General features: G+C 37.9%; 1 protein-coding gene across 1 annotated transcript in view; it reads left to right on the forward strand.

Moving 5' to 3' along the window:
* The window catches only part of SLC5A8 (solute carrier family 5 member 8), a 47,289-nt gene that overhangs the window by 724 nt on the left and 22,820 nt on the right, over positions 1-23,745 (forward strand). The window contains exons 2-8 of the mRNA XM_066356832.1: positions 4,846-4,911; positions 7,386-7,437; positions 14,045-14,112; positions 15,088-15,242; positions 17,909-18,049; positions 20,692-20,821; positions 23,108-23,196. Of these exons, the coding sequence (XP_066212929.1) occupies positions 4,846-4,911; positions 7,386-7,437; positions 14,045-14,112; positions 15,088-15,242; positions 17,909-18,049; positions 20,692-20,821; positions 23,108-23,196 (701 nt within the window). The remainder of the gene's footprint in view (positions 1-4,845; positions 4,912-7,385; positions 7,438-14,044; positions 14,113-15,087; positions 15,243-17,908; positions 18,050-20,691; positions 20,822-23,107; positions 23,197-23,745) is intronic.

Below are 23,745 nucleotides of genomic sequence, written 5' to 3' on the forward strand. Positions count from 1 at the left end.
GGGGAGGACTTGTCAAGCTCCTGAACGACTTTCCAGAGCACAGACTCACCTCAAGTTGAAATCTCTCCTCGAGCAGGTCCATCCCTTCCCTCATCCTCCCCTTTTGGGAACAGGTGTCCTGTAAGGAGGAAAAAATCTTGGGACTTACCTCTTGGAGCTCAGTGAAAAAGAGAGGCTTCCGAAGTAAATGGAATGATTTGGACTAGTGCTCGTTAAGGCCCTTTCTGCTTGAACGTCTTTGGTTCAAGAAGATTTTAAAACTTTTTATCTTGGGGGCGGGTAAGTTAAGGTGCTATACTGTGTTTGAGACCAGATTCTACCACTTACTAGCTGGGTGACGTTGGGTGACTTATTTAACATTTTGTTTCTATATCTTCATCTCAAAATGAAAATAATACCACCCACCTCATGAGATGATACAAGTGTAGCATTTAAAATAGTGTCTGGTACAGGGAACGTGCTGAATAAAGGTTAGCTCTAAGTATTGGTGTGGTGGTGGTAGATGTGGTTATCTTGGGATCACTAGGAAAATTTGGCTGCAGTATTCTTTAACAACTCTACCTTCTCTCTTTATGGGAAGTTCATTAAGGAAAACTGTGCTCCCTACTGCGCGGGCCACTGGTTATAGGTTTTCTCAACCTGTCTGCAGGAAAGGGCTTTGCAAAGATGGTGAATGTGTGGGTTAGTTTAAAGAGCTGTTGAATGGGAGAGTTGGGGGAAGATAAAAGCTCAGGGGACTGGTGGGGTCCAGTTCAGTTCAGTGCCTGCAGTAGTCTCCTTCACCCAGGCACTAACCCATGAGCCACATACACAAGCCTGCAGAAGTTTCCTTTATCCAGAGGGCTCAGAGCCTCAGTCTTGGTAGCTGATTCTATCCTTGAGCTTATATAGTGTTTGCTCCAATCCAGAGTCACTGCAAGGTGGTTTCCAATAAGTCTAGTTCAATTGGTGCTGTGAATAAGGCCCCAATGGCACAATAAGTGTTGGTGACAAACTACAAGTGTTCTGGTGATGTCATCCAGGGCAAGGTATCCCTGGGACAGCATTGCGTTCTACTGGTCATTGTGTTTGGGAACGTTTAGTCATCACCCTAGAGGTGAGTAGGATGGAATTTCTGATTTGCTCAGAGGTAACACACTGGCTGCCCCAGGCCAAACTCAGTCTTCAGTCTTTTTTCTTTTTTTTCTTTTTTTTTTACTACCCTAATGATGTTTTGAAACAAAAATGATTTATCATTTAATGATGGTGGAAGTCACATAAAATGCTGTATTCTGGCTTCTTTTGATAACCCAAAACACTGGTGACACTGAGCCCACACCCCCTGTGGCCACAGAAACTCTAGTATCCAGCCATTGCTGTCACTCCCTCCTTCTGTATTAAGGTCTCATCCTGCATTTGCATGGTTACATTTTTGTGCTAGAGAAGTCTTTATCTGCCTTTATGTCTTTATCAAAAATGCAAAAGGGAAAATGGACAGGGTAAAGGGACTTATTGTTTCAAGGGAGATGTGAGAGAACGCACTTCTTAGTGGGTGTGAGGAATAGTCCATATCATGGATGTATGAACACCACCGAAGCCACTCACCACACAGCTGTTACCTGGTGGGACCTGTAGGCATTTAAACCAGTGAGCTCTGATCTGTAGTTAACCAACTCAGAAACTCCCAAAGGGTTTGAAGAATCTGGCCAGAGGACTTCAGTTCTCACTGACGAATGCTGCTCTCATAATCACTGACCCGTGCCTCCGTGGGGCAGCAATATTAACTCAACCAGAAACAGGTTTCCCACCCCTTTCCAGGACTGTGAAGGCTAAGTTAGCAGGGTTCCAGCTAAAACTGGCAAAAAAACTGACATGTACTGAATGTTGAATACATGTTGGGCACCGGCTGCATGTTTTACAAAACTTATCAAACTCAGTCCTCAAAACAGTCCTTCTAAGGGAGGTACTATGAGCCCCATCTTGCAGACAAAGAGGCTCAGAGTAAATGAAGCTACATCAGAGAGCGTGAAGCAAAGTAGACGCTTACCTAGAGCCTGTGCAGTGGGGCATACTGGCTGCTCCTGAGGACTCTGGTGTGTCTCCTGGAGGCCTATTTTGTTTTATGGGAGAGATGGAGGCCACCCATACAGCCTAAGAAGTGCAACATTGAGTGATACTGGCATTCTTGCTTAAGTCTGAAATCTCTCCCTATTTAAGTTTGTTATCTAAAATTGGCTCTTCAGAAGCATTTTTGACATCTATTTATCACTGCCTTCTGAGTATAGTCCTGGTAGGAGTTTAGCAATGTCCAGACCCACAGATAAGTAAAATGCAGGAATGCAATTTTGTTCGTCACTTCTTCAGTACTTTCTGGATCCAGCGAAGTCTGCGTGTTTAAACTGAATTGTCCAGACTCTTAAAAAAAAATTCATTCAGTAGAAGTGTCAGTGTCCCTAAATTATTCAAAATTCTGAGGACTATTGCAGACCTTGGTTGGCTATAGGCACCAACTGTTAGTCTCTAGTTTTGTATGGGAATCCTAGAGCTATTCTCTAAGTCTATTGCTGCTCAGTGACTTGAGCTTCTGGAAGGTCTCCAGGTATTTCTTTCTTTCTTTTTTTTAAACAATATTTTATTTATTAAATTTAGTGAGAGAGGAAGGGGGGGGGGAGAGAGAGAGAGAGAGAGAGAGACAAGAACACCTGAGCTGTTCTGTGCCCTGACCGGAGATTGAACCGGCAACCTCTGAGCTTCAGGACAATCCTTTAACCAACCAAGCTATCCAACAGGGCCTCTAGGTATATTTTAGCAGCCCAGAAACCACTGATAGCTGAGATAGTGATAGACTTCTTGGCTCTGTTTTGAGTTGGTCTTGTGTGAGCTTAAATCCAAAAGATAGATCTAGCTGATTTTGGAGGAAAGAAAAATAACTTCTTTAAAACCAACTATTTGATTCAATTTACTAAATACATTCTTACCTTAATCGCATTTTTCTCTTCAGTTTCCTTTAGTCTCCAGCAATTTAGATGTCATGTATCTAGAAAAGGCAAAGACTTCTCTGTCTACTCACGTACATTAATTTTTTAATAGTTTTACTAAAACAATTCTAAAAGAGATAACACCGCCTTGTTTCCAAGCTTACATTTTGAGTCTTCTTAAAAGTCTTCCAAGTTATCCTTGGATGATTTTGACATGCAATTTACTGAGATTCTCAAGGCCTAAGGATTTGGATATCAACTTCTTCATGTCTTATGCTGAGTGAATAGTTTACAACACCTCTCTATCCTCTTCTATAATTTGATAGTCTCCAAAACCCTGCAAAGCAAGAGGGAAAATAATTATTTAAGATCCTTATTTTCAAGAGGAAGGAACATGAGATTCTGAGTGACTTTCCCAAGCTAATGAAGTTGGGAGTAAGGCTAGGACAAAGCAATCACATGCACAGATTTGGGCATCAAATGGTCCTAGATTTGTGTTGTGGCTCTGACAATTATTAGGTTCTCTCTGAACTCCAGTGTCCTCATGAGCCTTATTCTTAGTACCCACTCATGGAGTTGTTGAGAGGATCCTATACAAAGCAAATACTTGATAAATCTTAGCTATGACTATGGAGCAAAAATATTCTCCCCCCACCCCCGATTATTAGTTAATGTTAGTTTTTCTTTCCTTTTTTTCCTGCTATATAAAAAGACCATTTTTGTCAGTCTTAAAATTCTCTCTACATGTAGCACTAATATTTAAAGAGTGTTTTAGACTCCAGCTTCTTTCCAGTTCTGAAATTCTAGTATTCTAACTCTCTAATACATTCTCATATGTAATATAGAAGATGAAAAGACTGTATTATGAGATATAACAGATGTCAAGGAGAATAGTAGAATAAGGTTAGGTTGTTGGCTTTGAACAGAAATTGACTTGGGCTGATTTATGTTAAACAAAATTATTGTAAGAATATGAGAGTTGCTCATACAACAGAGATAAAAGCTGAAGACTGTGAAAAGGACAGAAGCCAGGGCAGCCTCTTCAGGTCACCCTGTCATAATCAGTCTGCTTCTGCTCCAATCATTTTCTAGCTTTATATCTTGCCTCCAAGATTCAAATATTCATTGAGAAGAGAAGCTGATTGGTTGAGCTTGGGTCATGTGATGACTCCTTGGTGAGAAAAGGCAGGACACCTCAATTGACAATTTTATCACAATTTCCTGCAATGGGAAAAACTGTTTCCTAAGTGAATCAAGGGAACTAACTGTATAGAATAGATACCAAGAGCAAGAGGAGAACACACTTTGCTTATTCTAAAAGGCAGAACATAATTCCATTTATATGACATTCCGGAAAAGGCAAAACTAGGGATGGAGAACACATTAGTGATTGCCAAGACTGAGGGCTTGAGGGGAGGGTTTGACTATAAAAGAGCAATGTCAAGAAGGTTCTGGAATGAGGGAATTGTTTTGTATGTGTTAAAACTCATTGAGCTGTACTCTTTTTTTTTTTTTTTTTTTTTATTTATTGATTTTAGAGAGGGGAGAGAGAGAGAAGGGGGACAGGAGCAGGAAGCATCAACTCATAGTAGTTGCTTCCTGTATGTGCCTTGACTGGGCAAGCTCAGGGTTTCTAAATGGCGACCTCAACATTCCAGGAGGACACTTTACCCACTGCGCCACCACAAGTCAGGCTCATTAAACTGTACTATTAAAACAAGAGTCAATTTTGCCATGTGTAAATAAAAATAATTGTATAATATTAATAGAGAATACAAATTAACTATGAATTTTAAATTCTAAGTCCTTTATTTCTTAAGCTTCTGATTTTAAAAAGAAGTGCCCAGGGGTTTTACATATTATCCATTTTTCTTTTTTTTGGAAACAGTATTTAGAACTTCGATTTAACAGATATGTTCGTCTCTGTGGAACGATCGTCTACATTATTCAAACAGTAAGTAGTTCTCCATTAGTTTATTTCACCTTTTGTCATTTAAAATGTTTTTAATCAAGGCATCTGGGCCAAGCTTTTTTTGGTAAACACATGAAAGAGAAAAAAAGAGATGTTGAAAATAGGGGGAAATAAAAAAGGAAAAACACTTGTCACTACACAGCATTAACCTTTAAGAGCACTGAATAATGTTTTTTTTTTCTTAAGTGAGAAGCTAGGAGACAGAAAGACAGACTCCTGCATGTGTCCTGACCAGGATCCACCTGGCAAGCCCCCTACTGGGCAATGCTCTGCCCACCTGGGGCCTTTGCTCCATTGCTTGGCAACTGAGCTATTTTAGTGCTTGAGGCGAAGCCATGGAGCCATCCTCACCACCCAGGGCCAACTTGCTTCAACCCAGCCATGGCTGCAGGAGGAGAAGAGAGAGAAGGGAGAGGGGGAGGGGTGGAGAAGCAGATGGTCCCTTCTGTGTGCCCTAACTGGGAACCGATCCTGGGACATACAAATGCCAGGCCAATGCTCTACAACTGAGCCAACCAGCCAGGGCCTGAATAGTGTTTTAACAAATGAATTTCTTCCTGGGAAAACAGAATAATCTAAGTGAAGGTTAAATATTATATTGATCAAGCAATGGTTATGTTGTTTCAGGAAAATACGTGTTTCTCTATCCCCCCTCCCTATCAAAGTGACAGTAAGGGCATTGCTGAGATGACAAAGATTTTTGCAAGAGCTGTAGCAGCTGAGAGCAGGAATTTTAACAAAGGGAAAACAAGTTGTATGTTTCATAGTATTTTTGCAACATGTTAAATAATAGATTTTAAAAAATTAATTGACATAGGAAGACATTAAAAAACAATTTTCTTTGGAACCATACTTAAAAAGTAAATCTGTTCTCTTTCTCTCTCTCTTTTTTAATGTTTATCTTACTGATTTTAGAGAGGGGGAGGGAGAGAGCAGGAAAGAGACAAGAACATCTGTCTGTGTATACCCTGACCAGTGATTGAACCAGCAACCCCTATGCTTTGGAATGATGCTCTAACCAAATAAGCTATCCACTTTGGGCTGTCTCCCTTTTAAAAATTGAACCTTAAGACCCAGTTGAAACAGTCACTGAGGGTAAAACAACAGAACCACACACTCTTGGAGGTGTTTTTAAGCGAAGTACACAATCCAGTAATTCAAGAATATGCAGGTATAGATTTACTGTTTGACATTATAGAAGGCAAAGATTTGCCAAGCAGTTGATGCCAGAGAATGCTTTGCACCCTTTTAAGCTGCTGGAGGTTTGTCGTGATCATTGCCACATGATTTGTATCTACCTTCCCCTTGGCAGCTAAGTGCTTGAGAGATGGGTTTGATAATGGAAGTCTAGAAAGAAGTTTTAATTTTCTTATTAATTTACAATACCATTTCTCCAATCAACAGGTACCTAAGCATTTGCTATAGCACAACAGAATGCCTTTGTAAATGACTTAGCTCACCTCCATTTTATCTCTTTGGGAATTACATACTTAAATTATATTAGTTGTTAACAACCTGCACTACTAAACCCTTTGGGGTCTGGTAGGTATTCTGACACAGAGCTGAGGCTGGTAACTTGTGTTTGCTAACAATTCAGACCCTCTTTGATCATTGTTAGAAATATCAACAGAAATGAAAAGTGGGGGCTGTGTTAAGAAGGTGACCTGTGGTCACGTTTTCAAATCTTCGGGTTGGACAGAATAATGACAGGAAAGCTAGTTCATTCTTACAAAAAGAGGGGAGCTTTAGCATCTCCCATTGAAGGACATATTTCCAATACTACATAATACAGTTCTATAGAGTAATCATAGAATTAGATTCTATGTGATATATTGGATCAAGTGCAATGAAGATTGAGAAAAAATACCTTATCTATCTTATTCACTATCATACCCCAGATTAATACATATTTATTAAATGTATGAATAAACAAAATTAATAATAGAAAAAATATGGAATGCAGTTTTGGTTGACTTTCAGGAGTTTTTAGGGCAAATTTACACTTTTGTTTAATTAATGGGCATGCAAACTTTTACAAACCAATTTCTAACATTTTTAGTTTTTCTAATTAATTATGCAGTGATTAACAATAGTTTAAAGGCATATGAATGAGGGACTACCCACTTTTAAATTTTTATTCTTTCTTTCTAATTGTTTTAGGTCCTGTACAATTTATTTTTAGTTTGAGTTGATGGGTCAGTGACTACATTAAGCACCACCTAAAAAGTCTATATTTTTACACAAAATTGGTCATAAAAGATATTTGTAACCGATGACCATACCAAAAATAGAAAAAGTTATCAACTTTACTTAAATAGCATTTTTCAAGTTATAAGCATATTTTATTAAGTTTATTGAAACTGCTGTTTTAATTTATACTTAAATTTGTAGAAAAATATTTATTTTTAAATTGTATAATTAATATCATTCATTTGCTCTCCTTTCTCTCCCCCTAGGTTCTGTATACTGGGATTGTTATCTATGCCCCTGCCCTGGCTTTGAACCAAGGTACATTTCAGAGTTACCAATTATGTCACATTTTGGGGTTCATTTTTAATAGACCTTGTTCTCTAAGGAGATGGGGAAATGGAAGAGTTGCTTCCAGTAACCTGCATCAGCATGAGGAGGGAAATGCGGATTCAGTATTTATACCTGCAGTTTCTTGGGGTTCCATAGCTCCCCAGAAAGGTCTGTATGTTAGTAGGACAGACCTCACTGGGCAAGTGAGTCCCTGGGACATGCCAGTCATTCTGTGTTTGATCAGAATGAGTGCCGCCTGGAGTCTAAATTGTGAATGACTGCACTTCCCCCTTTTTCTGGCTATGACTTCTAGCCCATCTCCAAGAGGCTTTTTTTCTGTTATTTGACTCAGTTACTTTGTAAAATCTGGCAGGAAAAGAAGCCTTTCTTCTCCTTACTTCTAACGTGGTCTAAAATGCAAAAGAAAGATCTGTGTGATTTAAAATACCATACTGCTTCTAGTGACAAAAGGACAGAAGGCTATAGCGTTCTTCTAAACAAACGTATGATGGTTGTGTTGATCAACAAAGCACCTTACTCTCTAGCTTTGGGCAGATAATAGGAGTGAAACTGGGATAGTTTATTGAGGCAAAGGTTCATGTTAGTCATATTCTTAAAAGGCTTCAGGGAAACTCTATGTCCTTTGAATTCTTATCAACCAGAAGGGGATTTACCTCTCAACCTTCCTTGTCAAATGGACAAATGGACTCTGATGGAAAGAATGTAGTATAATTCCTGGAGTTATTATAAAATGAAAAAAAGTTGCTAACTCCACACTCTAATTTTTAAATTTCATAATAAATAGTAGTTATCATCCAAGTTTATAAAGTATAACACTATCATGACAAAGAACTCTATGTACCTTAGACTTCTGAATGTTAGGCATGTTCCATGTCAACAGTACCAACATTATAAATGGATCATTTCATTTGTAAAAAGCTGAGCTATAAACTTCATTAAGCTACCTATTGGCTTTAAGTGTTATTGAAGATGTTGGCTTTAGGGTTTTAAAGTGCAGTTCTAGGAAAAAGAGAGCAGTACCTTCAATCTATAAAGAAACCAAGAACTCAGTTCTTATCAGTTTATTGAGCAACTCTTGGAATAAATGAGAACCAGAGGGACTATGTCTTGGCTACTTGAATATCAACTGTGTTTTTCACCATGTTGAAGGCTGTAGGCACAAGCATAGACATATTACTTACTATATATAACTGGTAGAAATATGTTTAACTGAATTGGAACTTAACATTTTGTAGGTCCATTTTTTTCCTTTTCTATGAAAAACTTCAAACATCTACTAAAATAGAGAGGACAGTATATTGAACCTTAATGTTCCCTTACCTCTACACTAATAATTATTAACACTTGGTTTAATTCATTCCCTGGTTCCCTCATTAGATTATTTTCCTGTAAATCTGAGATATTTTTATCATTTTTTATTAGTTCAATAGCTTTTAAAAAATAAGGACATGCTTTTTTTCCCCATCGGGGTTAACTGACATATAACATGATGTTAGTTTCAGGTGTACAACATAGTAATTTGATATTTGTGTATTTCTGCAAAATGATACCACAATGTCTAGTTAATATCCGTCATCATATATGGTTACAAAATTTTTTTTCTTATGATGAGAGCTTTTAAGATCTACACCCTTAGCAACTTTCAAATGCGCAATACAGTATTATTAACTATAGTCATCACCTAGTACATTACATTCCCATGACATCTGTATTTAATAACTGAAAGTTCATATCAGGATGTGTTTTTAAAATATTGTTATGCCATTATCACATTTAAAACATTGACATTAGCCCTGGCCGGTTGGCTCAGCGGTAGAGCGTCGGCCTAGCGTGCGGAGGACCCGGGTTCGATTCCCGGCCAGGGCACACAGGAGAAGCGCCCATTTGCTTCTCCACCCCTCCGCCGCACTTTCCTCTCTGTCTCTCTCTTCCCCTCCTGCAGCCAGGGCTCCATTGGAGCAAAGATGGCCCGGGCGCTGGGGATGGCTCTGTGGCCTCTGCCCCAGGCGCTAGAGTGGCTCTGGTCGCAATATGGCGACGCCCAGGATGGGCAGAGCATCGCCCCCTGGTGGGCAGAGCGTTGCCCCATGGTGGGCGTGCCGGGTGGATCCCGGTCGGGCGCATGCGGGAGTCTGTCTGACTGTCTCTCCCCGTTTCCAGCTTCAGAAAAATGAAAAAAAAAAACAAAACCATTGACATTAATATCTCATTTTGGTCCAGCAGGAGCCTCCTTAAGTTGTCTCTTGACTTCTTTTGACATGATTCCAGTAGTGTTTAATAGCTAACTTATGTAGAATATTTACGTGGTTCCAAAGTCCAGTCTACGAAATGAAACATGTTTAGAGAAGCCTAAGTTATATAGTTGTCTCTTTAACCCTGTTCCTTCCCTCCCCTATAAGTAACGCTTTTTTGTCCTTCCTTTTAAAGAAGTATTTATACTTTTTTTAAAGATAATTTTTTTAGAGCAGTTTCAGGATTCATCAAAATTGAGGGGAAAGTACAGGGATTTTCAATATACCCTTTGACCCCACACGTGCAGAGATTCTCCATGGTCAAAATTACTTACCAGAATGGTACATTTGTTATCTGGGATGACTCTACATTGACATGTGATAATCACTCAAAGTCCATATTTACCTTAGAGTTCACTCTTGGTGTTTGTAATTTCTATGGGTTTGGACAAATGTGTAATTATCATACATATATTCATTATCATAATATCATACAGTATTTTTACTGCTCAAAAAAGTCCTTTGGCTATTTATTCCTTCCTCCTGCAGCAATCACTATTTTTCTATAGTTTTGCCTTTTTCAGAAAGCATGTAGTTAGAATCATGCATGTTGCTTTGTGGCTTAATAGCTTAATATCCATTGTCTGGATGTACCACAAGTTATTTATCCATTCACCTCCTTAAGGACTTCTTTGTTGTTTTCAAGTTGTGGCAGTTATGAATAAAGCTGCTATAAACATATGTGTGCAGGTTTTTGTGTGGACGTAACTTTCAACACTTTTAGCTAAATACCAAGGAGCATGATTGCTGGATTTTATAGTAAGAGTATAATTTTCTAAGAAACTGACAGACTGTCTTTCAGAATGGCTATTACCATTTTACATTCTCACCAGCAATATATGAAAGAAGTCTGTTGCTCCACATCCCCGTCAGCATTTGCTATTGTCGGTGTTCCAGATTTTGGCCATTCTATTAGGTGTACACTAGTAGCTTGCTGATTTAATTGCATTTCTCTGATCACATATGATGTGGATAATTTTTTCATATGTTTATTTTTTTTTATTTTTTCCTTGGTGAGATGTTTATTAAAACCTTTGGCTTATTTTAGAATCAGGTCTTTTATTAATGTTGAATTTTAACAGTTATTTTGTATATTTTTGATAATAGCCCTTTATCAGATTTTTTTCCCAAAATTTTCTCCCAGTCTATGGCTTGTCTTCTAATTCTCTTGAAATTGTCTTTTGTAAAATTTTTAATTTTAATAAGGTCTAGCTGATCAATTATTTCACGAATTGTGTCTTTTGTGTATAGGCATCATCATATTCTAGGTATCTTGTTTTTTTCCTTTGTTATATTCTAGGAGTTTAATAGCTTTGCATTTTACAAGAGCTATGAGCCATCTTGACTTAATTTTGGTGAAGGGTGTAAGGCAGGGGTCTCAAACTCGCGGCCCACGGGCCGCATGCGGCCCGCCGAACAATTTTGTGCGGCCTGCAGACTAATCCATGAAGTTCAAAATATTTTGGATAAAATTAAGTAAGCCTAGGGGCCTACTTGTATTTTTCATTTCTCTAGCATCCTAGCTAGATATTAGCTTAGTTAACAGCAGTTGTGATGCGAACTACAGTTTCTGGTCGTTTTGTGACACTGAGTATACTGCATGTACGATTGTGCTTGTTGTACTGATTTTTTTTTTTTTGTTTTCAACTGCAGTGAGAAAAGTGTTGAGTAACAGTTGCCTTTTGTAGACCTAGTGCGGCCCGCCGAATGGCTGTGATCTTGCTCTGCGGCCCACATGCTGAGTTGAGTTTGAGACCCCTGGTGTAAGGTCTATATCTAGATTCATGATTGCCTGTGAGTTCCAGCTGTTCCAGCACCATTTGTTGATGAAACCGTCTGTACTCCACTGTATTGCCTTTGCTCCTCTGCCCAAGATATATTTATGGGGTTTATTTCTGGGCTCTCCATTCTTTTCCATTGATCTACTTGTTTATTCTTTTGCCAATACCACACTGTCTTGATGACTGTAGTTTTATAGTAAGTCTTCAGATAGAGTCCGTTTTCCAACTTTGTTCTCCTTCAAAATTGTGTTGGTTACTCAGTCTTTTGCCTCTCCATATAAACTTTAGAATCAGTTTGATGATTCTACATAGTTTGTAGTTAAACACAAAATAGCTTGCTGGTATTTTGATTGAAAGTGCACTGAATTTATAGGTTAAATTGGGAAGAACTGACAGCAGTATTTGGTCTTTCTATCCATAAACATGGACTATGTCTCTATTTATTTAGTTCTTCTTTCATTTTATGCATCAGAGATTTGTCGTTCTCCTTGTATAGAACTTGTATATATTTTGTTAGATTTATAGCTAACTATTTTATTTTGTGGTGTTAATATAAATGGTAATATGTTTTTAATTTAAAATTCCACTTGTCTACTGTTGATATATAGGAAAGCAACTGACACTTGTATATTAATCTGATTCCTGCAACCTTGCCATGATCTGTTATTAGTTTCAGAAGATGTTTTGTTGATTCTTTCATATTTTCTACATAGATAGTCATCCAACTGTGAACAAAGAGAGTTTTATTTCTTCCTTTCCAATATGTATACACTTCTTTTCTTGTGCCCTATTGTTTTAGCAAGGACTTCCGGTATGATGAAAAGGAGTGGTGAGAGAGGATGTCTTTGCCTTAAACCCAATCTTAGTGGGAAAGCTTCTGTTTTCTCACCATTATGTATGGTGTCAGCTGTAGGCTTTTTGTAGACAGTCTATTAAGTTGAGACATTTCCCCTGTATTCCTAGTTTACTGAGAGGTTTTTGTTTGTTTTTGTTTTGTTTCATTTTTTAAATGATGAATGAGTGTTGGATTTTGTCAGGTGCTTTTTTGCATCACTTTATATGGTAATGTAATATTTCTTTTTTTAGCCCATTGATGTAATGGATTTCATTTATTGATTTTCAGATTTTGAACCAGCTTTGCATACCTGGTATAAATCCCACTTGGTCATGGTGAATAATTCTTTTTACACCTTTATGATTCAATTTGCTAATATTTTGTTGAGGAGTGTTGCATCTGCGTTCATGAGAGATACTGGTCTATAGTTTTCTTTTCTCATAATGTCTTTGTCTGGTTTTGGTATTTGGGTAATGCTGGGCTCATAGAATGAGTTAGAAAGTGTTTCCCCTGCTTCTATCATCTGAAAGACATCATATAAAGTTGGTGTAATTTTTCCTTTAATGTTTGCTAGGATTTGCCAGCACACCCATCTTGGCTTAAGCTTTCTGTTTTAGAAGATTATTAATTAAATTCCTTTAATAGATGTAGGTCTATTCAAATCACCCATTCCTTCTTATCTGACTTGGGGCAAGTAGTGTCATTCAAATAATTAGTTAATTACCAAATGTGTGGCCACAGAATCATCCTTTTACTTTATAAATTATAATATGCCTCTCCACTCCACTACTTATATAAATGGCAGCACATTATATAGACTTTTCTCTGTCTTAGTCTCATTTTAGTAACATGAACAACTTGTCTTTCAAGAACAGGTAGGATAGTGTGTTTATTTGAACCATGATGACAAATACCCTTAGACTCCATTCAGTCCGGATAACTACCTCATAATATTAAGAAGTGTCTTCGCTTAATTACAATATAAATGTCTTTTCATGTATTTAATTTAGCCTATTTTGGATCTATGTGTGGTGTCTGAGGGTCTGACAATTAACTCATTAAATAGTTTTAAACTTTAATTATTTTGGTGCATTTTATGAGATTTGGACCTAGTTTTAGAGGTATTTGGACCTAGGTATAGAGGTAGGTACCCAATAAATGATATAGCTTCCCCTTGATGATATTTTTTTTTCTTTTTTTTTTTTTTTTCATTTTTCTGAAGCTGGAAACAGGGAGAGACAGTCAGACAGACTCCCGCATGCGCCCGACCAGGATCCACCTGGCATGCCCACCATGGGGCAACGCTCTGCCCTCCAGGGGGCGATGCTCTGCCCATCCTGGGCATCGCCATATTGCGACCAGAGCCACTCTAGCGCCTGAGGCAGAGGCCACAGAGCCATCCCCAGCGCCCGGGCCATCTTTGCTCCAATAGAGCCTTGGCTGCGGGAGGGGAAAAGAGAGACAGAGAGGAAAGCGCGGCGGAGGGGTGGAGAAGCAAATGGGCACTTCTCCTATGTGCCTTGGCCGGGAATCGAACCCGGGTCCTCCGCACGCTAGGCCGACGCTCTACCGCTGAGCCAACCGGCCAGGGCCTTGATGATATTTTTGAAAAGTATGTTTATTGTGCATGTTTCACAGTTTTACATGCATTTTCTTTTCTTTGACAGTCACAGGATTTGATCTGTGGGGTGCAGTGGTGGCTACAGGCGTGGTCTGCACATTCTACTGTACACTGGTATGTCAAGAACACTATTTCTCCTTTCACTCTATACACTTGCTTTGCAAAATTGAAAATTCCAGTGGTTGTGTGCTGCCATCAGGGTTGCTCACACTTAGTCTCCTACCTCCCACAGTATAACTTCTTTCTTATAAGGAATATTCAGTCTAGGATAAAATTTCATCCTTTGTAGAAGAACATTGATCATAACTGAAAATGTTTTCTTTCATCAGAGCCTTGCAATGACCCCTAATCTTGTCTCCTAATTCATCCTTACTGTTGTCAAGGTATTATATCTCTCCTGATATTATTCCTCAGCTCAGAAACCTAAGATAACTTCCTATTGCCTTTAGGAAAGAGCGACAATTAAAATATTTAAGAACCAGTATGGCCTGGGCACTGATACTCCTGTGGATGCTGGCCCTTAACAGTAGTGCAAGTCTTATGGGATCTCTGATAGTTTAGGTTTTAATCCTAAAATTGAGGGATCTTTTAGGAGCCAGGTCCTCAAGAAGAGGCTGTTCTAGCCAAGGGCAAAGAGACTGGAGGGGGATACTCAGAAAGGGTGTGGCAGTGACTAATAAACAATTTTAGTATTTCAACAATTGGTATGACCTTCTGTGTACATACTGTTTGAATACCAGTCCTGCCTATCAAAATCTATGATATCTCTGAATTTTCTTCCCAACAATCTCTTCACACCATTCCACTTTACTCCAAAATATATATCAATATGCCATATACTTTGACCTAGCCATGCTTTTGCCCATGCTGGTTTCTCTGCTGGGAGGACCTCCCATCTTTACTTCTTGTATGTTTGAAGGTTTGGTTTGGCTTAAATATCATATCACCTTTTCTTGAAGGTTCTCCCAACCTATCTCCCCGGGGTGCACTTCTTGGCTAAGATCCATGTATTCAATAAGTCTGAACAGCATGTAGGTGCTTAATAATGTCTGATAGAAGCACTAATCCTAATATACTTTCCCCTGAAAGGGTGGTCTGAAGGCAGTTATCTGGACGGATGTTTTCCAAGTTGGGATCATGCTGGCTGGATTTATATCTGTGATTATACAAGCTTCAGTGGTTCAAAATGGATTCGGCACTATTATAAATGATGCCTATAATGGTGGAAGATTAAACTTCTGGAAGTAAGTTGCTATTTACCTCTTGATTAATATAATTTTTTTTCTGTAAATATAATCTCTTTACTGAAATAGTAAGTTTGCTTTAGAAAACAAACTAACCACTAAGGATGTGGTACAGAAATTTGAAGCTGGCAAACAAAGGTGTAAGGAGTTCTCAGTAGTTCTTAAAGTAAGGTTAAAACAGCCAGATGGTATTTAGTTACATGGTACTTAGCAGGGTGCTTCCTCCTGAGAAGGGATTGGTAGCAAAAGAATATTTTCTTTCAGATGTTAAAAAGTCTGGACGAGGTTGAAGGGTGGAGTAGGGTGATAAGGGAAGAGATAGTGCAGAGATAAAGAAAGGAAACCTCTTAAGATAAAAACATTAACAGTGATTCCATTTTGACAGCTTTTTGTTTCAAGTAGCCTACAGAATTTCTTCTTTGACATTTATATTGCCCTAGCAATAGATAGTGTATTATTATTATGCCATATATTATAATGTATATGTGTAAATATGTAATCTTCATTATATCCTAGTCTATATTCTTTCAAGAGAATTGACTGGAAGGGTTATGGCTGATGGCTCAAGTGTCAGTATAGCACATGATACAGCATGTATTAAACAGCTCTTCAGTTTTCCTAAAGAAAAACTAATGGAAAAACTGATCTTTCACCATAGATATATTGTATCATACAATTTAAAAGAATATTGAAAACATTTTTCCTTTTAGGTCATCAGTGTCATTCTTTTTTTTTTTTTTTCCTTATTTTTTACTAACCCTTGTGTCGAGGGCTGACCAGTGTCATTCTTGTACATCACATACAATGTAGAGAAGAGCTCATTTTACAACGAGCGGCTTATTTTCTCTTTAAGCAGCTCTGTGTTTGAGATAGACATGCTGCAATTATTTTGAGAGGAAAAACATCATTTTGCTTTGGGTGGCTCTCATCTACCTTTCTGAATATAGGCGCTAATGTTTGAGAAGAGCTTTTTCATAAACTGAACAGGGTCATTGTGTTAACTTGTGGGAATGTATTGCAGAGGGTAACCCTCAACTATTTTCAATATTTCTTTTTCTTTTTACTTCAAGATTCAGATTCCAAAGAAGAGAGCCTCCAATTGTCCTAGCTTGGCCATGATTCCAGCACTTAGCTAGGTCAGAGCAGAGCATTTTGATTGACAGCCATTTAGACTAATGGAGCAAACTTGGGTTGCTGTGACCAGAAGAGGGAGGAATGGATACCAGGAAGCAGTGGCCACTCAGGAGGCCTTGATTATTTCTACATCTCTTTCTAGTAGGCTAGGCTGAGGGGAGAGGGTGTGGAATCAATCGTTTTTCTGCAAAATAACTGTCACTTTATAGAAAGGCTAAACATACTGCCACATTAAAATGATGACTTAAACATCAATAAATAAGAGATTCTAAAAAGTAAAAGATTAAACCTTTGAAGGTTGCCAGCCATCAAATAATAATTAAAAGCCTCATTGAATATCTTTTGTTATTCAGATATGTTTTAAGAATATTGTGGGCAAAAGATCTGCTGTGGTTGAGATACACAAAGAGAAGGATGTTGTCTTGGTATTTCCTGCACAGTAGTTGGCCCAAGTATTCTGGATGGCCTCAAATCTCTGAGTTGGGTGTGCTAAAGCTTGTGTTGCCTCAGATAGCTCACTGAATCACGTTTGGTGTTTGACTTCCGTTAGCTAATATATTAACTACTTTCTCTTTGGGAGAAAGGGTCAACATCCTTGAAACTCTTAGACTTTTATATTAAATGTTAGAACATGGAATAGAGACTCTCGTCTTTCCATAGGAGTACCAGAATAGGCACACAATTGGAACATTTTACTCAACTAATCTCAAACATAAGATTTGAAATAAGTTTGCGGAATTTTATAATGTTCAGAAAATTTTCATGAAAGCTACTTTTGCAGAAAATATTCAAGCTTCTACTGTGTAGCAAAGACAAGCAGAATCATTCCTCCTTGTATGATATATTAAGAAGGGTTAAAAGATGTATTAAATGTGGAAGTTGAGCTTTTTTTGTGACAATATTTAGTACATGTTATAAAGTGACTTTCAACTATTAGTATTTATCTGTACACACAGCATTGTAAGAAAGCACAATTATAATGGCATAGTAGTTTTAAAACATGAAAATCATTAAACTATTAATTGCTGAATTCTCAAGTTTGAATATAAATTAGAACTATGACTTATACATGTGCTAGGAGAGGAATCATATATATACAAGATATGTCAATTTTGTGTTCATTTCAGTACCTTACCTATTGCTGTGATGTACTTAGGTACCTTTCTGTTCTTTTTTTAGCTTCATGCTCTTCTCTGATGACAGCATGGCAGACTTATTTAAATTATTTCCTGTGCACATGGGAGAACAATTTATATAAATCATCAGAATGATAGAACATTCATTTCCCCCCAATCCCATCCAGAGTTCCCAAATCTGTGATAGGACCGATTTTATTTCATTGAATTTAAATTATGAATATTTCTACCTTTTATAATTACTCAATAAATTTGCACGTATATATTTATATATATTTATGTTGGCATACATTGCTTGCTTCCAAAAATACTATTTCTGAAAGATTTCTCTCTCTCTCTCTCTCTCTTTTTTTTTAACCAGTAGTTCAGATTTGTTTTCTGTTTGTTTTCATTTAGTTTTGATCCTAATCCTTTGCAAAGACACACATTCTGGACAATTCTTATAGGAGGGACCTTCACGTGGACCAGTGTGTATGGTGTCAACCAATCCCAAGTGCAGAGATATATTTCCTGTAAAAACAGATTCCAAGCAAAACTGTAAGCCAAACTATGGTATCTATATCATTAATAACCATTAGTTATCTTTATGGAAACCCTTTCATAAGTCAAGCTTCAGTTTTTCTCTTGTATCATGAATGATATACTTATTTAGGAAAAGATGAAATAGAACAAAATGGTACTATATGTTTTAAATAAGACAGTTAAAAATATTTATAGGAATTACTAAGTAAAACAAATCTTATCAAATAAATAAGCATGTATTGTGCATTTGTTTGTATAAGGAATTATGGGAAAAATTATAAATATATGAACCTTGTCATGAAGTAACTGAGCTGCAATTTAGGAATATATATGCAAGAATGTAAAAAGTGAGAAAACACGAAAGAGGTAGTATAATAGTTCCATGAAACATTGTAACAACAGAGGAAATATTCCAGAGCGTTATATTTACAGGTGTGCTGGTGTGTTTTACTTTCAAACACAGTCATGGGTTAATAATCCTGCTCTTGAGTAATCCCAGGCAAGTCACTTTGTCCCCCTGAACTTCAGTTTCTAAACTTGTCAAATGAGCATAAGAAATATTATATATCTCATGGGAGGTATTATAAAATACTATGTTCAACACAGATGGGAAAGGTCTAGTAAATGTGAATTCCTTTTCCCATGTCAAATCATGGGCTGTAAATCCTGGTTGAAAGATTCCTGTGAACCAGGCCGATCCTGAAGAATGGTCACGTGTGGGCAGGTGGAGAAGAGTGACAGCATCTCAAGTAGGCAGAGTAATCTGGACAAAGCACAGAGGTCAGAAGGACGGCACGGTCACATATGGTAGAGAGAAGCAGGATTTACACCCAGGGCTGGATCCAGTGCTGTCCTGTAAATCAGTGGTCCCCAACCTTTTTTTGGGTCATGGACTGGTTTAATTTCAGAAAATATTTTCACGGACCGGCCTTTAGGGTGGGACGGATAAATGCATCACGTGACCGAGACAAGCATCAAGAGTGAGTCTTAGATGGATGTAACAGAGGGAATCTGGTCATTTTTTTAAAAATAAAACATTGTTCAGACTTAAATATAAATAAAACGGAAATAATGTAAGTTATTTATTCTTTCTCTGCGCACCGGTACCAAATGGCCCATGGACCGGTACCAGTCCGCAGCCCAGGGGTTGGGGACCACTGCTGTAAATCTTTGCACTCTACTAGGGTAAACACCGTGTATTATAATGCTGATTATTCTTTGGGGAAGATACTGTCCAAGGAATATAGGTTTGCCTTTTATACTTAATGGATGATATTGCCACCCACATTTAAACACATTTGACGAGTCACTATGTAGATGCTAAGTAAACTGAGTAGTTTATAATACAGTGTGTCCGTAAAGTCATGGTGCACTTTTGACCAGTCACAGGAAAGCAACAAAAGACAATAGAAATGTGAAATCTGCACCAAATAAAAGGAAAACTCTCTAAGTTTCATACCTATTCAGTGCAGTTCAATGTGGGCTCACGCACAGATTTTTTAGGGCTCCTTAGGTAGCTGTCCCGTATAGCCTCTACAGACTCATCACTGACTGATGGCCTACCAGAATGGGGTTTCTCCACAAAACTGCCTGTTTCCTTCAACTGCTTATCTCACCGAGTAATGTTATTCCTCTGTGGTGGCGCTTTGTTATAAACGTGCCGATATTCACATTGCACTTTGATTATGGATTTGAATTTTGCGAGCCACAGAACACACAACTTTCCTCTGTACCATCCACATCTCGACTGGAATGGCTGTGGGCTGCTCCACTGTATACACGGTGTTACATCATTATCTGCACATGCGCACATGCTGCCACATCATCCTACAGAAACTGGGAGGGTTTTCCTTTTATTTGGTGCAGATTTTACACTTCTATCATCTTTTGTTGCTTTCCTGTGACCGGTCAAAAGCGCACCATGACTTTACAGACACACTGTAGTGTTACTTTTAAAAGGAAAACGAGTAATAGTTGCTGACCTGTTGACTATTAAAATCTTTACTTCATGACAAGAAGCCCTGAAGTAGTCTAGTTAGATACTATTCTAAAGCTAATAATACCCATGGAACTCTGACCAAGAGAATACATTCATTCAATGGGAAAACCTCACCTATTCCAAGTATTTCCAAACACATTGTTGATTGGCTCAGTGGTAGAGCGTTGGCCTGGCATACAGGAGTCCCAGGTTCGATTCCTGGCCAGGGCACACAGGAAAAGTGCCCATCTGCTTCTCCACCCCTCCCTCTCTCCCTCTTCTCTGTCTCTCTCTTCCCCTCTCGCGGCCAAGGCTCCATTGGAGCAAAGTTGGCCCGGGCGCTGAGGATGGCTCCATGGCCTCTGCCTCAGGTGCTAGAATGGCTCTGGTTGCAACAGAGCGACGCCCCAGATGAGCAGAGCATCGCCCCCTGGTGAGCATGCGGGTGGATCTCGGTTGGGCGCATGCGGGAATCTGTCTGACTGCCTCCCCGTTTCCAACTTCAGGAAAAAAAAAAAGTAGAAGGTCAGGCCATGATAAAATAAGTAACATTTTTGATAAACAAAAGATAATATTCATTTATTGAATATAATCATGGAGGTTTCTTTTGTTTATATAACAAGTTTCCTCTTCTTTGGGATAGAAATGACCATTTACTGGTATGTTTTCACTTCATTAGGTCTCTCTACATCAACCTCGTGGGACTCTGGGTAATCCTCGTCTGTGTAGTGCTTTGTGGGCTTGCCCTGTATTCCAGGTACCATGACTGTGATCCCTGGACAAACAATCAAGTGTCTGCACCAGATCAGGTTCAGTACCATGTCTTTCCTACATGTGCATTGATAACATTCAGAAAGCTTACTAGTTGGGAGGACAGAGTATTTATGTTCTTGTAGATAAATGTGACCCATTTTTAATTTCTATAAAGCATTTGGCAAAGTTTTACTTTAGCAGGTATAGCAAGAATAAAGAATGCTCTATCCAAGATTAAAATATTGAAATACCTGAAAACATTTCAAGCCGAGTGTGAAACAGAAATATTTCAAGGCTGGGAGTAGAAATGTAAACATACTTTTAAAAAGCCAAAAGTATACACAAAACATGTCACCATGGAACTTTCCGTGGTATTGTTAGATTTCCCATTTATAAATAGTTTACTTTCCACTTTTTCTTTCTTTTAATTAAAGTATAATTGGTCTACAATCTTATATTAGTTATAGTAGTTTCAGGTATACAGTATAGTGATTTGACATTTTTTATGCCATACAAGGCTGTTATTCCACTTATTCTAGTGATCATCTGTGAATATCTCTGTGCAAATTTATCACAATATTATTGATTGTATTCCCCTTACCTTTCAGTTTTTAACTGACAGAAATGGATCTAATAAGTGAAGATTGACTGAATACCAACTATGTGATGAGATTCTGTGCCAAGAGCTTTGCATACTTTATCTCATTCTTACAATCTGTAATTCTAACTTTATAGATGAGGGAATGAATTAATCTTAGAGGGGTTATAAAAGTTGCCCAATGTCACATAGCTAATAGATAAGAATTGCTGCAAGCACTCATCAAATACTTGCCTTGAGTCAGGCACTATCATAAGTGCTTTGTATAAATTTCAACCTTTAATTCTCACAGTTGTGCTTTGAGGTAGATTTCTATTATTATCTCCCTTGTGCTTATATATAGACTGTTGCTTGAAGTTAAACTTTTAAGATAGCTTAGAAAAATTGGGTCTTAAACTCATATAGAGAGAAGTGCTATTCTCATTATCTGTGAATAAAGAGTTAGTAAGCTTAGGAGGAAGCATTGCTAAGACAATTCAACACAGATCTTTGAAGTAGTAGAGGATGTTCTTCCATATCCCACCAATAAACCTTTGTTAAGTGAAATTAAAAGAGTCTAGTAGGAACTGTCATCTACTCTGTTTTATGGGAGAAAGAATAATAATGTTTCAATACAAATGAGAGGATACTTTTTTTCTGGAAAGTTATCTACTTAGGGCCCTTATAGTTTAAAAAATTAATTTTGCTGGAAGACTGCTATGTTACACAGTGCTGAAATCATACACTTTCTTTTCCTTGTTTAATACAGTATGTATTTTTAAAGTAATTATCAAAAAAGAAAGTTGATACCTGGCCAGTTAGCTCCGTGGATAAAGCATTGGACTAGTATATGGACATCTCGGATTGATCCCCAGTCAGGGCACACAGGAGAAGCAACCATCTGCTTCTCTTACCCTCCCTCTCCACCTTCTCTCCCCCTTCTCTCCCTTTTCTCCTCTTGCAGCCAGTGGCTCAATTGGTTCAAGTGTTGGCCCTGGGCACTGAGGATAGCTTGGTTGGTTCGAGCATTGGCCCTAGACAAGAGTTGCCAGGTGGATCCCAGTCAGGGCGCACGAGGGAGTCTGTTTTTCTCTCCTCCTCTCACTTAAAAAACAAAACACAAAACAAAACAAAAAACAAGGTGGTTTCAGGAACTTTTTAAAAGGAAGCAAGTGTTAGAAATGTCAGGAATTTCCTGACATTACTCACCACTTGTCACTATGTCTCATGCAGCCGTAATTATACTTTCAGTCCTGGGAAGTGATTGAGGTTCACAAGGATAGCCTTTGACTCATCAAGTAAAGTTAAATTAAGTAAATGCTATTTACTTAGGCACAGAGGTGTATGCAGTATTTCCTTTAAATTGATTTATTATTTCAAAGAATGAGAATAGCTACCTTTATTACGCACTTACTAAATTCTATATATTGTACTAATAACTTTACATATATTATCTAACTTAACTTTTACAGAAACTCCAGGAGGTTAGTATTATTGCCCCTCTTTTACAGATGAGGAAACTGAAGCTCAGAGGAACTAAGTAAAAAAAGCCATATCTGTCTGAATTCCTAGTCTGCAGCCTTAACTACTATGTTCTTATTTTCTTTAAATCTTAGCAGTGAAAGCGTTTAACTTTAGGTACTTGGGTATTTCAGTTATATGAAATAGCTACCTTCAGTTCTTGAAAAACACAAGATAAATGAGGCATTAATTAATATTATTTTGGAACAAATAGTACTGAGTAGTACATTTTGGAATTTTTCAGCTCATGCCTTATTTTGTACTGGACATTCTGCAAGATTACCCGGGGCTTCCTGGACTTTTTGTGGCCTGTGCTTACAGTGGAACATTAAGGTATGGATTGTGACTCTAATTATACATGGCTTTCCTGTTGAGCTCTTTCTTTTTTTATTGGCTATTTGTGGAGATGAAGCTGAATTCTGGACATGGGCAAAAGGAGGCAGTCTACTCCAGTATCCTCTGTTGGTCTGGCTCTTATTTCTGTGGGAAGCAGTCTGTTATCATTGGTCTCCACTTTTAACTTGGCCCCTACTATCTAGTACCAGATTACCTACCCTATAGGATCACAATAATGGTGATCATTGATGGGAGCTTTTATTAACTATCAAAAATGAGTACCTACAGTCTTGGTTTAAAATAGACATATGTCTAAAGTGTGGTCAGATGGAAAATTAGAATTAACATTTCCTATTTACATGCTGAATAATATACACTGTGTTTGAACTTATTCATTGTACTTTCTTTCTGTGTTTGCTCTAGGGAATTCATACTGTTAACAAACTACAGCATGTTAGTGAGAAACCAGGAAATTAATATTATTGATATTTATGGTGTATGTTAGTGAGGATTTATGACAGTTCCCTCTATGCACAAAGAAAAGTA

This window comes from Saccopteryx leptura, chromosome 1 (genome assembly GCF_036850995.1).
Source record: "Saccopteryx leptura isolate mSacLep1 chromosome 1, mSacLep1_pri_phased_curated, whole genome shotgun sequence".
Lineage (NCBI taxonomy): Eukaryota > Metazoa > Chordata > Mammalia > Chiroptera > Emballonuridae > Saccopteryx > Saccopteryx leptura.